The following is an 18,505-nucleotide window of genomic DNA, read 5'->3' as shown; positions in this document are numbered from 1 at the left end:
ACCATATGATTATCATTTAATATATCTTATGGGAGAGAGTGTATTTGGGATTTTCACTTGGTTTTTGATTAAGAGGTTTCATAGCTTCCTGCTTGACTTTAACCCACCTGCTCCAGCTTTTTAAATGCCAAGATCATTCAATCTATGACAGATACTTCTACCCCAGAAGTAGAAACACCTATATATTTATAGTGATAACTCTTTTCGCTGTTACAAAGGCTCTTTAAAAATGTGTACACAGTGATGTAATGTTGTCCCATGGCTTGCAGAGTTACCTCCCCCCTATCGACCCAGGGGACACGGCACACCGTGACAGTGATGCCAGCCTGACTACAATATTGTCCCTAGTTAATTGTCAGCAGGATTAGAAAGGTCAGGCTGTTGGAATCACATAGTGCTTTGATTGAAGCATTCATTCCCAGCTCGTGTTTTACCAGGAAGTGTTTTTTTTTTAAGCTACAAAGGGTCAGATTAACTAGGTGACTTTCTCTCTCTCCTACAGATGTAGGATCTTAATTTGACTTATATTGTCACAGTAAAATAATCCTGCAGCAACAGGATTTGAACATTTAGTCCATAATGTTGCTTGATAGGTGGTTAGACTATTAGCTGGTCAAAAGTAGGCTACATGAAAGTGCAATACTGTTAATATAACTGTGTGTTAGTGTGGGTTTTCAGTGAATTTATGTAAATCACAAAGCTCATCTGCATTTCCTACGGTGCAGGAAATTTCTAGGCAACAAAAGTGTGATCAAATTAAGGTCCTACATCTGTAGGCCAGGTTTAGTCTGCTGTCAATTATAGATAAGAATCTTAGTTTACTGTCACAGTAGAAAATAAATAATACTCTACTGCGCGCGCATGTGTGTGTGTGAGAGAGAGAGAGTGAGTGTGCAATGAGCCGCAGTGGTGTTGAGGAGCATATGCACCCTTCACTGTGTGACTACCCTTAATTTAAGAAAAAAGCCCATCAGCTGTTGAGGAGGAGACAGCCATTTCTTGTCTCTCTCTCACTTCAAAGAACCAGGTACTGTAACTCAGTGTAGGCCTGTGAAATCCTCCTTGAAGTTCAGGCACGCTTTGGATGTGTTGTGTAAAACACGTCGCTATAAAGAAGACATACACTGTGATATTGCTAATCCCGCGATTTACCATCAATCACCAAAAACGCACAGTTCTCTTTCCACTGCTCAGCGGCTTGACGCTCGCTTTAAGTGAGACTGCTTGAGTAAAAAACATAGAGAGAGACGGAAGGAGAGGGAGCATGCTTTCTTTGTTTGAAAACTGGGAGTTAGAAAGATACTTTGTAGGGGAACTTGGAGAACTTTGAAGATATTTTCCTGTGAAGTGAGTGTAGCTGCTGCACCAGTGGAGCATAAAAGCTCTGGTGTTAATTTATGCATGTATTCTCTAATACACTGCAGAGGAGCAGCAGGCCCCTGTGTAATGTGTGTGGTTGGGCCCTTAAGTGGAAGTGACATAGTACTTTGGTTCCAGGATTGTATTATTACATTCTTAGCTGGTTTTTGCTCAGATAACTTTGAAAACCCTTGTTGTCCTCGGTTGTAAGCTATAGAAGCTGATTGGAAATCGGTCTGTATATGGTTTGCCATTATGTCAGACAAACCTTCAGAAACGCAAAGGAAAAACTGTTCCCTTGTCCTGCCTTGCTTACAGAACATAGAATGTAAACAAGGATGATATGTCATTTTTTTTGTCAGTCCTATCTCCCTACTTTGCTGAAAATCGACAGTATTTATGATTTATGTCACCGATATGTATTCAGTGTGTGAAGAAACAATAACATTATGGGGCGTTTGGCGAACTGTGTAGCTACCATTTTATTTTTTATTTTTTCTGCAGACAAGTATTCATTCCCCGACGACAGGGCTTAACAAAAAAGTTGTTTTGGTGCATTTACAAAACAATGCCCATGGCCCATAAAAAAAAATAAAAAAAAAAGTGACAGAAAATAACTTAATCCTCCAAATAAAGGATAAGTCCGGTCTTTAAGTGGCCCCAGAGTTAGAGCCTTAACTGACGGTGGGGGGGGTATTTCTCAGGGTTACCTTCTTTCGTGCTTCCACCCCTGCAGCCATCTCCGCATAAATCAGCTTTAAACTCCACGCCACACTATCTCCCTGCAGTACTGCCATCATTACCCATGCCAACTTAAAGGCTTAATACGTGTCCCTACTCGTTGCTTACTTTATACTATTTTTCTATTTTTAAAGAGCATGGCTTTCATGTCCATGGTATATCATATATAGAGAGAGTGATGCTCTCTTGTAACACTTGACTGGAGAGGGGTGTGTTGCAACATTATCCAGATTTTAGTTGAAGCAAAATGATTTTATTCATGGTGAGTTGACAACCCTTACGGTGTGGGCTATAAAGAGTTGGCAACCTTCTGACCAGGTTTACGGTTGTGTACGATTATTGGTGTATACAATGCTAATCTTCTTTGGAAACTGAGAAATAAACTACAATGAACTCCAACATGTAAAGTGTTGGTCCCATGTTTCATGAGCTGAAATAAAAGATCCCAGAAGTTTTCCATACGCACAAAAAGCATATTTATCTCAAATTTTGTGCACACATTTGTTTACATCCCTGTTAGTGAGCATTTCTCCTTTGCCAAGATAATCCATCCACCTGACAGGTGTGGCATATCAATAAGCTGATTAAACAGCATGATCATTACACAGGTGCACCTTGTGCTTGGGACAATAAAAGGTCACTCTAAAATGTGCAGATTTGTCACACAACACAATGCCACAGATGTCTCAAGTGTTGAGGGAGCGTGCAATTGGCTGCAGGAATGTCCACCAGAGCTGTTGCCAGAGAATTGAATGTTAATTTCTCCTACCATAAGCCCCCTCCAATGCGTTTTAGAGAATTTTGTAGTACGTCCAACTGGCCTCACAACCACAAACCACGTGTAACCACGCCAGCCAAGGACCTCCACATCTGGCTTCTTCACCTGCGGAATCGTCTGAGACCAGCCACCTGGACAGCGGATGAAACTGAGGAGTATTTCTGTCTGTAATAAAGCCCTTTTGTGGGGAAAAACTCATTCTGATTGGCTGGGCCAGGCCCACCCATGGCTCCACCCCTGCCCAGTCATGTGAAATCCATAGATTAGGGTCTAATGAATTTATTTCAATTAACTGATTTCCTTATATGAACTGTAACTCAGTAAAATCGTTGAAATAGTTGCATGTTGCGTTTTATATTTTTGTTCAGTATATATGGAATAGCTTTTTCACATATGAAATAGTATATACATTATGTTCACAATATGTCTCTTTGAATGTATGACACTGTATAGCATTGCAATAAGGCGTGACATTGGAGTGAAAATCCTTCTTCTCATCACACACAAGCCCACACCACCCCCTCTCCCTGCTATTTAAATATTGTACTTTTGGTAATCGGAGGTGCCACAATGAAATCAATTCAGTGGGTGATAACAGATTTCACATCACGTTACCCATTTGGCTTTGAGGAGCCCCCTTGTGTGGAGACAGCTAAAAATATTCCTATTCATGCATCATCAATATCTTCATTACAAGAAAGATGGGAGTCAGGTTGTATTTGCAGTTCCTCCGTAATGCCTCTTGACAGGGTATCATCTTGCCTATGTCTGTGACACATTGTTTTTTTGTCTACTGTGTAATTTTACTTTTGCCGACATGCGGAAAGCCTTTCTGTACCACGCAATGAAGCCAGAGTCGTGATAAGGCCTAGAATGATACAATTGTCCTTTTTCCAATGGCAAAACAGCAAGTAGAGACACTACATGCACTTTGTTAAGAACTCACAGCATGTAGGTTATATGAATGCTGTGCTTCTTCATGTCTATCCACATTGGATACTATTCTACTTGATCCCTTATGAATCCATATATCAATCCACTGTACAGAATGTATTTCTCCTATCCATTCCCATTCACAACATACAGGGGAAAAAAACAATAAAATGTGCAATAGATTTCTTCCCAGTAATTTACTTGTACGCTGCGTGGTTTATCCTCACTGTACCAGTTTGTTTCAGAGTGCTGCATGAATATAACTATTGACTGGGCATTTTCTGACTGAAAGCGATCTCTCCCACGTTGAAAGAAAACTTGAAGCGATCTCTCGTGTTTATCTGTGAGGAAACCTGAGAACTTAACACAAATAATTTAACACTTCACAGAGTGCCTTCCTCCGGTGTTTGGTTGATGATCACTTTTAGTTTATTGTGCCTTGATTTAGGAAATTACCGGCCACATCCTGTGACTTAATATTGGGCGAATTACGCTCCACTGGACTCAAATCTAACAGTACAGTCAGGATGAGGGGATGGAGAGAGAGAGAAACAATTGATTATTTTCGCTTTTCCTCTTTAGGCATTATATGCAAACCATTTCCCTGGGTACACACTACAAAGTGAATACCAAGCATCTTTGGGAACAGAAAGATGGCTAGACGTATGGATGTCCACGGGCCGTTGCCTGGAGAAATATTAGGATGCACCTTCGCCTTGTTTGACTCCTCACACTGACAAAGGGACATGTTGTGTCTTTAGCCGTGTGTGTGTACACGTGTGTGTGTGTGTACACGTGTGTGTGTGTGTGTGTGTGTGTGTGTGTGTGTGTGTGTGTGTGTGTGTGTGTGTGTACATGTGTGTGTGCTAGGTTTGGAGAAGGTGGGGGAGACTAGAGCCCTGTTGAGAGAGGTTCTTATGTTCTCAGTCTTGTCCTAATGTGGCGTTCCAGTTTTCCATGCCAGGTCATTACTGGCCCAGCAGCACCCACTCTCTCCTCCTCTCCATCCAAACTCTCCATCTGTGCCCTCTATATGAAAGAGAATGACTGAGCAGGAGTAGGGCTGCACTGGGGAGCAAGAGAGAGAGGTGCAGTGTGGAGAGAAGCTGAGCAGGGGTAGGAGGGGCTGCTGAGAGAGGCGAGAGAGAGGCCTGTGTGTGTGTGTTGTTTCCAGGCCCTGCACTCTCCTGCTGTCGTCTTTCTATATCTCTCTGTGTGTCTCCCTCTCTCCCGGTATATCCGAGTATACACTGTATAATGTATGTGTGATGTTTTTTCCAGGCCTGTGCTTTCCTACAGAGGCCCAGGCGGCAGCGGTACCGGCAGTGGTAGGGATGGTGGGGCTGCTGAGCGTACACATTTGGCTCTTCGCATGATCCCGTCAGAACTGGGCCTGTCACCACGGCGCTGGGGCTGGGGCTGGCACTCCTCCTCGGCAGCAGCACAGCTCTGCCTCATTATGCCGCTCCTGGCTTTGATCTGGTTTGCGAGGCTCTACCTGCATTACTGCAGCCAGTGGCTCTTCCTCCAGGCCATCGCAGTTCCTGTCAACAAGTGAGTGTGCTTCCTTTGATATCCTCCTCTCTCCGAGGAGGAGGAGTGCTTGTGTGTGTGTGGAGAGAGTGCAGGGGAGAGGAGAGTAGAGGCGAGGTCTAGCACAGTGCAGCAGAGTTGTGTGTCTGGGGGGGGGGCGGAGACACATACACATACACACACACACACACATACATGTACAGTGGGGAAAAAAAGTATTTAGTCAGCCACCAATTGTGCAAGTTCTCCCACTTAAAAAGATGAGAGAGGCCTGTAATTTTCATCATAGGTACACGTCAACTATGACAGACAAATTGAGGAAAAAAAATCCAGAAAATCACATTGTAGGATTTTTAATGAATTTATTTGCAAATTATGGTGGAAAATAAGTATTTGGTCACCTACAAACAAGCAAGATTTCTGGCTCTCACAGACCTGTAACTTCTTCTTTAAGAGGCTCCTCTGTCCTCCACTCGTTACCTGTATTAATGGCACCTGTTTGAACTTGTTATCAGTATAAAAGACACCTGTCCACAACCTCAAAGGACACCAGAAACAAAATTGTAGACCTGTACCAGGCTGGGAAGACTGAATGTGCAATAGGTAAGCAGCTTGGTTTGAAGAAATCTACTGTGGGAGCAATTATTAGGAAATGGAAGACATACAAGACCACTGATAATCTCCCTCGATCTGGGGCTCCACGCAAGATCTCACCCCGTGGGGTCAAAATGATCACAAGAACGGTGAGCAAAATCCCAGAACCACACGGGGGGGACCTAGTGAATGACCTGCAGAGAGCTGGGACCAAAGTAACAAAGCCTACCATCAGTAACACACTACGCCGCCAGGGACTCAAATCCTGCAGTGCCAGACGTGTCCCCCTGCTTAAGCCAGTACATGTCCAGGCCTGTCTGAAGTTTGCTAGAGTGCATTTGGATGATCCAGAAGAGGATTGGGGAGAATGTCATATGGTCAGATGAAACCAAAATAGAACTTTTTGGTAAAAACTCAACTCGTCGTGTTTGGAGGACAAAGAATGCTGAGTTGCATCCAAAGAACACCATACCTACTGTGAAGCATGGGGGTGGAAACATCATGCTTTGGGGCTGTTTTTCTGCAAAGGGACCAGGACGACTGATCCGTGTAAAGGAAAGAATGAATGGGGCCATGTATCGTGAGATTTTGAGTGAAAACCTCCTTCCATCAGCAAGGGAATTGAAGATGAAACGTGGCTGGGTCTTTCAGCATGACAATGATCCCAAACACACCGCCCGGGCAACGAAGGAGTGGCTTCGTAAGAAGCATTTCAAGGTCCTGGAGTGGCCTAGCCAGTCTCCAGATCTCAACCCCATAGAAAATCTTTGGAGGGAGTTGAAAGTCCGTGTTGCCCAGCGACAGCCCCAAAACATCACTGCTCTAGAGGAGATCTGCATGGAGGAATGGGCCAAAATACCAGCAACAGTGTGTGAAAACCTTGTGAAGACTTACAGAAAACGTTTGACCTGTGTCATTGCCAACAAAGGGTATATAACAAAGTATTGAGAAACTTTTGTTATTGACCAAATACTTATTTTCCACCATAATTTGCAAATAAATTCATTACAAATCCTACAATGTGATTTTCTGGATTTTTTTTCCTCATTTTTTCTGTCATAGTTGACGTGTACCTATGATGAAAATTACAGGCCTCTCTCATCTTTTTAAGTGGGAGAACTTGCACAATTGGTGGCTGACTAAATACTTTTTCCCCCCACTGTACATAAGTACATACACACACCCTCCCACTAGATACTGTATAAAAATCTGCCCATTAACAGTTTAACAAGACTTGCCTAAGCATTAATTAAACCATGTGGGAGAATTCATTGATTTCAACATGCATTCTTGCGTGTGCATTATTTGGAAAGAATGTATTGTTTATTATTTTGTAGACAGTATTTCATAATAAACAAAGTAGGATGCCATTGAAAGGCTGTTGAATCTCAATAGCATATGGTGTTAATTTAATCTATCACATTAAAAGCAAGACTGTGAATATGCTTACAAGCCCGCTTTTACATGAGCATTAAATCATAGAAAAGCCATCTGACATCTGACAGAATATGGGGAAAATGTGCATGAGTAAAAAAGGAGGGGAGGGAGGAGGGATGGAGGAAAGAACGTGGAAATCGAAGGGGTCACCAGCCACCAACGGATGACAAGTTCCACATGTCTGGCTGCTTCCTCCTCTGAGCATTTCTCCCTGTAATGGGCAGTCCCCAGCTAGCTCTCTGTCTCCATCTCTGACAGTCTGGGGATGGCCAGTGTGCTGACAGCCTCCCCCCAGCCCCACCCCCTGTGTCTAGCCCCCTGTCTCACCCGATGCCCTCCCCCAATAGTGCCTCTGGGACATCAGCGGGCAGCAAAGCGGGCCGTTCATGAGCGAGACACTCTCACCCAGGCCCCACGCAGATCTCCCATCACCCCCAGCACTCTCATGCACACACACACACACACACTATACACACACATACATCATCACCAGTCAGGTGGCCAAGAGCCACTTTGCCAGCATATCACACCACCACCTCACAGGCCCAGTCATTAAAGAGCATCACATGCACAATAGACATTACACCACTCTGTGGCCCGCTCAGACTACTAAATAATTTATCATTACTTCCCATTTTATATGGAAAGTCTTTGTCAACAATCAACAATATATCTTTCTGTAAAAATGACATTTGTAACACCTGGTACAAACCACAGGTACGGTATATTAAAATACAGGGATAGGGATATAAAGGCTGTTTATGGAATTGTAAAGTTGTCATGGAATTGGACTTAAGATGGAAACCTCTAGACATGTCTGGACACAATTGTTGATAAACCAAAATACGTGAGCGTAGCATATAGACGAGTAGATGAATTGTTGAGAAGATAGAAAGCGGTAGTAGGTTTAGCATAGTGTTGTGTTGAATCAGAAGGAGTACAAATGGACCGTCAATGGGAGTAATGGCGAGTGGCTGAGAGTGGGTTGCTTCTCTTAGCGAATCACATGGGAATTAATGGACAAAAACAGGCACCGCTATACTCACACAAGCACTATTCGCAGATGGTAGATTAAGAAACTCATGAGCCTTGACGTGAATTGTTGAGTGTAGGTACAGTACGTCTTATCTTACCTTTGTTGTCGAAATCTACAGTTTCACAACTCTTGAGTTGCATTCTCAGTTTTACAGAATTTACTATGAATTGATTGGTACTGTAGATCCATTGTCGCAATACACTTTATTCATCATGTAATCTCCTCTACAAACGGAAATTATGTTCTTTACACAATATATATTTCTACATCAATGTTTTGCTATTTCAGTATGCTATCACATTTGTATGTGTCCTGTCTTAGTGAGCCCATAAGCCCTGATGTAGGCTAACATTTCTCTTGTTTTCCTCTACCCCCTCCCCCTCCAGATTCCAGTTCCATGCTCACACCGTGGAGCTGGTCTACCAGAATTCCTTGCTTCATACCCGCGAGGAGTTGGCTATGGTCGTGGTGGGACCTCTGACCTTGAACGCTGTAACGTTGCTGCTGCTCCTGATCAGATGGGGCTGTCAGCTAGCGTTTGGCTCACTCCCCTCCTTCACGTCAAACTTTATCATGGCTCTGGGAGTGTGGACAGTGCTGGACCCGCTGGCGGTCTTTGTAGTGGATGCCATCCTGGGGGTAAGTCACTTAAAATAACTTGGACACTTGTGTTCACTTTAAATGGGAAGTTCACTTTATCTTAGCAAAGTGACTTTAGAAGTTAGAAAAAAAGCACACAGAAGGTTAGATCCATGTCTTTTTGCATCAGGGATCCCGTTTTGTCTGTCCAAAAGAACGCCACAGTCAAATGACTTTCAGTTGTTTATGCGGAATGTGAAACCATGACATAGAGGTGGATAAGAGGCTATTTGAAAGCCACACAATGTATATGTGTATTATTATTTGGCCTGGGTATTTGCTCCATCTATAATTTAAATAACCACCATGTACGTAAATGAACATAAATGATAATCCAAGGTGAATGTCCAATATGTGTCTAATATACACGTGTACTGTCCAATCATATCCTATAGTTAATCATATGGTTATTAGTGAAGAGATGATAGCACAGTATAATATTCCTCACATAATGGAATACCACAGAGGGCCTTGACAAATGCATGTCCAACCAAACACTTTCCCCGGTTTTCTCTTTGCTTGTAGATTACACTGTAGATGTACTCTACTGTCCTTTGCTTCAATGTATTTAATCCAGTGTATAAACAGTGCATTCGGAAAGTATTCAGACCCCTTGACTTTTTCCACATTTTGTTACGTTACAACCTTATTCTGAAATTGATTAAATAAAAAAATGAATCCTCATCAATCTACACACAATACCCCTTAATGACGAAGCAAAAACAGGTGTTTAGATTTTTTGGGAAATTTATTAAAAATAAAACATAAGTATTCAGACCCTTTGCTATGAGACTCGAAATTGAGCTCAGGGGCATCCTGTTTCCATTGATCATCCTTGATGTTTCTACAACTTGATTGGAGTCCACCTGTGGTAAATTCAATTGATTGGACATGATTTGGAAAGGCACACACCTGTCTATGTAAGGTCCCACAGTTGACAGAGAAAACCAAGCCGTGAGGTCGAAGGAATTGTCCGTAGAGCTCTGAGACAGGATTGTGTCGAGGCACAGATCTGGGGAAGGGTACCAAAAACTTTCTGCAGCATTGAAGGTCCCCAAGAACACAGTGGCCTCCATCATTCTTAAATGGAAGTAGTTTGGAACCACCAAGACTCTTCCTAGACCTGGCCGCCCGGCCAAACTGAGCAATCGGGAGAGAAGGGCCTTTGTCAGGGAGGTGACCAAGAACCCGATGGTCACTTTGACAGAGCTCCAGAGTTCCTCTGTGGAGATGGGAGAACCTTCCAAAAGGACAACCATCTCTGCAGCACTCCACCAATCAGGCCATTATGGTAGAGTGGCCAGATGGAAGCCACTCCTCAGTAAAAGGCACATGGACAGCCCGCTTGGAGTTTGCCAAAAGGCACCTAAAGGACTCTCAGACCATGAGAAACAAGATTCTCTGGTCTGATGAAACTAAGATTTAACTCTTTGGCCGAAATGCCAAGCGTCATGTCTGGAGGAAACCTGGCACCATCCCTACGGTGAAGCATGGTGGTGGCAGCATCATGCTGTGGGGATGTTTTTCAGCGGCAGGAACTGGGAGACTAGTCAGGATCGAGGGAAAGATTAACAGAGCAAAGTACAGGGAGATCCTTGATGAAAGCCTGCTCCAGAGCGCTCAGGACCTCAGACTGGGGCGAAGGTTCACCTTCCAACAGGACAACGACCCTAATCACATAGCCAAGACAACGTAGGAGTGGCTTCGGGACAAGTCTCTGAATGTCCTTGAGTGGCCCAGCCAGAGCCCGGACTTGAACCCGATTTGAACATCTCTGGAGAGACCTGAAAATAGCTGTGCAGCGACACTCCCCATCCAACCTGACAGAGCTTGAAAGGATCTGCAGAGAAGAATGAGAGAAACTCCCCAAATACAGGTATGCCAAGCTTGTAGCGTCATACCCAAGAAGACTTGAGGCTGTAATCGCAGCGAAAGATGCTTCAACAAAGTACTGAGTAAAGGGTCTGAATACTTATGTAAATGTGATATTTCCGGGGGGTTTTATTTTTTAAATGTGCAAACATTTCTAAAAACCTGTTTTTGCTTTGTCATTGTGGGGTATTGTGTGTAGATTGAAACAATTTAAGCAATTTTAGAATAAGGCTGTAACGTAACAAAATGTGGAAAAGGTCAAGGGGTCTGAATTGTGGGCTCCATGTGTGTCCAGCGTCTGTCCTACAGTGCAGAGTCTCCCGTGGCGGATGCCGCCAAGCTCTACTGGCACTTCTACTGGACGGACCAATCAGGGGCAGCTGGAGTAGTCATCACCCTCTTCCTCTACACCATCCTCTTCCTCCTCTCCGCCACCATCCTCTACCTCTACTTCCTCAGGTCAGCACAAACATGCAGAGGCATTATGCCCAACGAAACTAATTTAATGCATTTGTATATACACTATCAATCAAAGTTTGGGGTCACTTAGAAATGTCCTTGTTTTCGAAAGAAAAGCAAATTTTTGGTACATTAAAATAACATCAAATTGATCAGAAATACAGTGTAGACATTATTAATATTGTAAATGGCTATTGTAGCTGGAAACGGCTGATTTTTAATGGAATATCTACATAGGCATACAGAGGCTCATTATCAGCAACCATCAGTCCTGTGTTCCAATGGCACGTTGTGCTTGCTAATCCAAGTTTATCATTTTAAAAGGCTAATTGATCATTAGAAAACCCTTTTGCAATTATGTTAGCACAGCTGAAAACTGTTGTGCTGATTAAAGAAGCAATAAAACTGGCCTTCTTGAGACTAGTTGAGTATCTGGAGCATCAGCAATTGTGGGTTCGATTACAGGCTCAAAATGGCCAGAAACAAATAACTTTCTTCTGAAACTCAAAGAAAAAGCAAAGAAAAAGCCATATCTCAGACTGGCCAATAAAAAGAAAAGATTAAGATGGGCAGTCTGAGATATGGCTTTTTCTTTGCAACTCTGCCTAGAAGGTCAGCATCCCAGAGTCGCCTCTTCACTGTTGACGTTGAGACTGGTGTTTTGCGGGTACTATTTAATGAAGCTGCCAGTTGAGGACCTGTGAGGCATCTGTTTCTCAAACTAGACACTCTAATGTATTTGTCCTCTTGCTCAGTTGTGCACCGGAGCCTCCCACTCCTCTTTCTATTCTGGTTAGAGACAGTTTGCGCTGTTCTGTAAAGGGAGTAGTACACAGCGTTGTACACAGCGTTGATCTTCAGTTTCTTGGCATTTTCTCGCATGGAATACCCTTCATTTCTCAGAACAAGAATAGACTGACGAGTTTCGAAGAAAGTTCTTTGTTTCTGGCCATATTGAGCCTGTAATCGAACCCACAATTGCTGATGCTCCAGATACTCAACTAGTCTCAAGAAGGCCAGTTTTATTGCTTCTTTAATCAGCACAACAGTTTTCAGCTGTGCGAACATAATTGCAAAAGGGTTTTCTAATGATCAATTAGCCTTTTTAAATGATAAACTTGGATTAGCAAACATAACGTGCCATTGGAACACTTGACTGATGGTTGCTGATAATGGGCCTCTGTACGCCTATGTAGATATTCCATAAAAAATCTGCAGTTTCCAGCTACAATAGCCATTTACAATATTAACAATGTCTACACTGTATTTCTGATCAATTTGATGTTATTTTAATGGACAAAAAAATTGCTTTTCTTTCGAAAACAAGGACATTTCTAAGTGACCCCAAACCTTTGAACGGTAGTGTATTTATAAAAAAATATATATATATATTTATGGGGGATTGGAAATGATGCAGACAATTAAATTGATAGAAGCCACAATCTGCAATATTAAAGCGGCTCTACCCCCTAAAAAAGTAAAAATGAAAGTCACCCAGTAAAATACGACTTGAGTAAAAGTATCTGGTTTTGGCAATGAGGCCCTTTATCTACTTCCCTTTTATGTTTTTCTTTCAAAAACAAGGATTTTGCTAATTGACCCCAAACTTTTGAACGGTAGTGTACAAGATAAAGTTTATTTTACTCCGAATTAATTCTAAGATTGAATTTGGCCATCGGTGCTGATGAGGCTAGACATAAGAAATGAAACAGTACTGAATGCAGTACAATGCTATGAGCTTAATGTGTTTTCATACACATTACTAGGGTTTTCATGGTGTATGTACTTTAGTACTGTAGTGCTCTAGCAATATTGGCATTTCCTACCATTGCTTCAGAACCCATGTCACAGTTGACATCTCAGTTCCTCGAAACAGCCCGTTTCTGAACCAGAAATTGATCTTGCTCCAGACCTGTCCTGTCACATTGGGCTTCTGTGTCGACTTTGAGTCTTCCGTCTCTGACCTTCCTAGTGGCTGAAAAGTGTCACAACACTGGGGAAGCACACAGGAAGAACGACTAGCGAATTAGGAATTATCATTGGGATATTTTTGGATGGTCCAGCCTATGGGGACACCCTGCCAATGAAGAGTAAAAACCCTCTGTAACACCCACAGTCTTGTCCACCAGTTCCTATACCCGCTCCCAAATAACCAACCCCCCAGACCCCCTCAATCGGTGTGTGTGTGTGTGTGTGTGTTTTCACTCAACTATGTCCGCAAAAAACAAGTGTTGATCTAATCTGTTGTGATTTTAGAGTCTCATGCAATTACTTATGCAGTTATGCGTAAAGCAAACTGCCACACACGGTTGTCGAATTGAACGCAGCTCCGCAATTGGTAAGAGAAGATCTAAAGCGTTACTAATTCGGAACTAGGTAGATTTGTTTTTACATAGCGTGAATATGTAACATCCTTGCATTATGCTATTAGTTGATATGCTGTATGGCTATGCATGGTTCATCATTGAGCTGTATCCATAGTGAAGGGGCCTGCCGCTACAGTAGATGGACAACGTTTGAGCTGCTCATCAGATGAAGTCTATCAGATTGAGATCACCCCTGCTGGAACGTTAGTGGAACGTTAGTGCCAGCCGTGTTTGTGTTGGGATGGGGCTCTTCAAACTGCTTTAGCACTTATCTCTCCCATGAGTCATTCTGTCCTGTGGAGAAAGCAATGCTCCAATCTGATTGACTCAGAACAACAGCCAATGAGAGTGGTTCCTTTCAATGGATGTTTTACTAAGGAAGTTGGGGTTCGATGGTGATTAGTGATTATTGCAAGCTCAAGATGTGTTTTATTCAACATGTATTTGTAGGCCTGTAGTACCCAATTGTCCTCCATTTTCCTCTCCTTCAGCTATTTTTCGTTCCCGAAAGGCAATGCTCTTTCACATAATGGAAAGATTTTCAGTGTTAGGCCTAATTTTGGGGGAGTGGTGAGGTAGGAAAAACGTTGGGTATGTGATAAAATACTGTACCACATCCCCATCAAAAGGTGTATGTTTTCGTACCCTGAAATTAGACCAAATTCCATTAACATCTTGAAATGTAAGAAATCATCCATTGAATTAATCAGTTTGGAATCGGTCCGAGAGGGAAAAAAAGGGTACCATTTCATTTTCCTTAAGCGGCCGCTTATCGGCTCAGCGCTAAATGGACAATATTAAAACAGCAGCCCGTATTAATGATTTCTGCCACTCAGTCGCCGGGTGGATTGTATTGAATATAGGGCACGAGGCTGAGGAGGGCTGATAATTTTATGGGTTACATGTTCTTATTGGCTGTCAGAGGGAGAGCTCTGACACAGCTCGTGACCTATTTCTAAAAAAAAGCCTGGGGCTAAATGTATAGATAGAATGAACTGTTATCCTTTTTTAATTACATTTTAGGCTGCCTTGATTCATTGGCTGCAATTTTTTTTATTTCAGTTATTTTTTATTCCTTTATCGAAAAACTTCACAAATAGAGGGGATGTGATGTGACATTGATAGTAGTGCTATTACATTAGAATGATTACAAGGTAAAGGAGAAGGAAAGGGTCTTCCATTTTGTATTGAGAGGGGCTGGTCTCCTTCTAGTACTTTGAATGAGTCTGGATCCAGCCCACTGACTGGCTGTCTGTCTGTGTGTCTGGGTTAGGGGCTCTGGGGCTGAGACAGACACACACACACACACGTTTGTTTCACTATCCATGTGAGGACCAAACAATTGATTCTTATTCAAAATCCTATTTTCCCTAAACCGTTACCCTTAACCTAACCCTAACATGAACCCCTAACTCCTAACCCAAATTTAAACCCTAAACCTAACCCCTAAGCCAAAAATATACTTTTTCCTGGTGGGGACCGGCGAAATGTCCCCACTCCTTGTTTTACTATCCTTGTGAAGACTTCTGGTCCCCAGAAGGATAGTAAAACCAAAAACACCCACACACAGAGACACACACACACACACACACACACACTGAATGCTCCTTAGACCTGGTTTGAAAGCTAAAATGGCTAGAAGTGAGATATATTGCATGTGTTCAATGTTATGACTATCTATGTGGTATACAGATATTATAGAACTTTTTTTTTTTTACATATACTGAACAAAAATATAAACGCAACATGTAAAGTGTTGGTCCCATGTTTCATGAACTGAAATAAAAGATCCCAGAAATTTTCCATACGCAGAAAAAGCTTATTTCTCTCAAATTTTGTGATCAAATTAGTTTACATCACTGACGGTGTGAGCATTTCTACTTTGCTAAGATAATCCATCCACCTGACAGGTGTGGCATATCAAGAAGCTGATGAAACAGCATGATCATTACACAGGTGCACCTTGTGCTGGGGACAATAAAAGGCCACTCTAAAATGTGCAGTTTTGTCACACAACACAATGCCACAGATGTCTAAAGTTTTGAGGGAGCGTGCAATTGGCATGCTGACTGCAGGAATGTCGACCGGAATTGTTGCCAAAGAATGTAATGTTAATTTCTCTACCATAAGCCGCCTCCAACGTCGTTTTAGAGAAATTGGCAGTACGTCCAACCGCCTCACAACCTCAGACCACGTGTAACCTCGTCAGCCCAGGACCTCCACATCCGGCTTCTTCACCTGCGGGATCGTCTGAGACCAGCCACCTGGACAGCTGATGAAACTGTGGGTTTGCACAACAGAATAATTTCTGCACAAACTTTTAGAAACCGTCTCAGAGAAGCTCATCTGCGTGCTCATCGTCCTCACAAGGGTCTTGACCTGACTGCAGTTCGGCGTTGTAACTGACTTCAGTGGGCAAATGCTCACCTTCGATGGCCACTAGCACGCTGGAGAAGTGTACTCTTCACGGATAAATCCCGGTTTCAACGGTACCGGGCAGATGGCAGACAGTGTGTATGGCATCGTGTGGGCGAGCGGTTTGCTGATGTCAACGTTGTGAACATAGTGCCCCATGGTGGCGGTGGGGTTATGGTATGTCAGGCATAAGCTATGGACAACAAACACAATTGCATTTTATCGATGGCAATTTGAATGCACAGAGATACAGTGACGAGATCCTGAGGCCCATTGTCATGCCATTCATCCGCCGCCATCACCTAATGGTTCAGCATGGTAATGCACGGCCCCATGTCGCAAGGACGTGTACACAATTCCTGGAAGCTGAAAATGGCCCAGTTCTTCCATGGCCTGCATACTCACCAGACATGTCACCCATTGAGCATGTTTGCATATCTGTATTCCCAGTCATGTGAAATCCATAGATTAGGACCTAATGAATGTATTTCAATTGACTGATTTCCTTATATGAACTGCAACTCAGTAAAATCTTTAAAATTGTTGGATATTGCATTTATATTTTTGTTCAGTGTATATAATTGACACTATTGATTAATATTAATTAGCAGCTATATTTAACAGATAAGGGTCTTTCTGTAAATAATGGGGCCAATGTGTGACATTACGGTCAACATTTCTAAATGGTTTGATATACATTTAAATATAAATTTCTAGCAGAATAAAAGTCTAGCTAGGCACAATGAGACCATAACGCCACCTAGCAACAACAAAACATCTACATGTCATTCAAAATGCCACAAGAAACATGGACACTGCATGTTTCTTTGTCATGCATAGTTGCCAGCTCTTTTTGTGCTTTAGTCAACTTCTCTATCATTTATAGCCATGCTAAACATTCCTGTAGAATGAAAAAGATAAACAACAGCATTTCTATATTTTAATAGTTTATATAATAATATAATACAATGGGTTCTGTCAACAAAATCATTGACAATAATAATAACCAATAATGAAATCATTATAATCAGTAAACTCTTCAAGCATTGTGTGTGTGTGTGTGTGTGTGTGTGTGTGTGTGTGTGTATGTGTGTGTGTGTGTGTGTGTGTGTGTGTGTGTGTGTGTGTGTGTGTGTGTGTGTGTGTGTGTGTGAGTGTGTGTGTGTGTGTGTGTGTGTGTGTGTGTGTGTGTGTGTGTGTGTGTGTGTGTGTGTGTGTGTGTGTGTGTGTGTGTGTGTGAGAGAGAGTCTGTGTCTGAAAACTAGCCGTCAAGTTCTTGCTTCCTCTGTCCTTGTTTCCTCCACTCTTGCCTCTCCTTGAAAGTGCATTGTAGCCTGAGGGGAGAAACCTTCACTCCTCTCCCCCAATGTGCTTTGAGAGGGAGGTGAGGAATGGGGGAAACAAGGGGAGAATCTCAATTACATTTCCTTGATTCCTCACGTCCTCTCTCCTCGTCGCCTTCTCAAAACCCATTGGATAAGAAGGTGAGAGGGAAGGACCTCTGACATTCTCATCCAATGGGATGTGAGAAGGCGACGAGGAGAGAAGATGTGACGAATCAAGGAAATGCAATTGAGATTCTCCCAAGGACAGAGGAAGCAAGTATTTGACAGCTATTAAAGCCCCCATGCAGTCTTTGTAATTTTGTTTAAATCATCACTGTTTGTCTAATAAATCACTGTGTGTGTTTATTTAATGAAAATAACTACAAAATATATTTTTTAGCATTTCCCTGAGCCTCCTTTGGCCCATAAAATGCCCAGTCTGATCGAAGATATTTACATACACAGTCCTGATCTGCTGATAGGATGGTCTAGAGCCCACCCCCTTACCCAGATGAACAGTCATTGGTCTATTATAATCAAATCACATTGTGATGTCATGATTTGGGCCAAAGGTTCCATCCCAACTAAACAAGCTGAAATTCCAGGCATTTTTTTCAAACAGCTCTTAGATAAAAAGGGCATTATCATAATTTTCACAATTTCAGAGTGTTATTTCGACCTCATAGTAGGGCCGGGATGATAACAGTATCGCAAATCAGGTTTTTAACTGCACTGCCCCGTTAAAATTTTTAGACAGTGCCAGACTCACTGACTGACTGTGCTACCATAATACCCATGACCTTTCCAGAAACAACCCCTAGCCCCTACTGCCCAGAGTCTAGACACTTGTGGAGATCTGAGAGGGATTGATGGGTGGTGACATGGTGAGAGCTTTACCTTACCCTCTGAAAGACTTGATGGAATTTTGGCGGTATTGCTTACACCTGTCCAATCCTCTCAGATCTCCACAAGTGTGTAGGGGTAGGGGCTAGGGGTTGCTTCTGGACAAGACCCCACA

The 18,505-nt window shown here is 42.6% G+C and overlaps 1 protein-coding gene across 1 annotated transcript in view; it reads left to right on the top strand.

The window, feature by feature from the left end:
- The window catches only part of LOC121568671, a 117,720-nt gene that overhangs the window by 67,287 nt on the left and 31,928 nt on the right, over positions 1-18,505 (top strand). The window contains exons 18-20 of the mRNA XM_041879076.2: positions 5,093-5,365; positions 8,798-9,050; positions 11,218-11,381. Of these exons, the coding sequence (XP_041735010.1) occupies positions 5,093-5,365; positions 8,798-9,050; positions 11,218-11,381 (690 nt within the window). The remainder of the gene's footprint in view (positions 1-5,092; positions 5,366-8,797; positions 9,051-11,217; positions 11,382-18,505) is intronic.

This window comes from Coregonus clupeaformis, chromosome 7 (genome assembly GCF_020615455.1).
Source record: "Coregonus clupeaformis isolate EN_2021a chromosome 7, ASM2061545v1, whole genome shotgun sequence".
NCBI classification, from domain to species: Eukaryota; Metazoa; Chordata; class Actinopteri; order Salmoniformes; family Salmonidae; genus Coregonus; species Coregonus clupeaformis.
The sequence above is the reverse complement of the archived record's forward strand: the minus strand, read 5'-3'. Positions and strand labels throughout refer to the sequence as shown.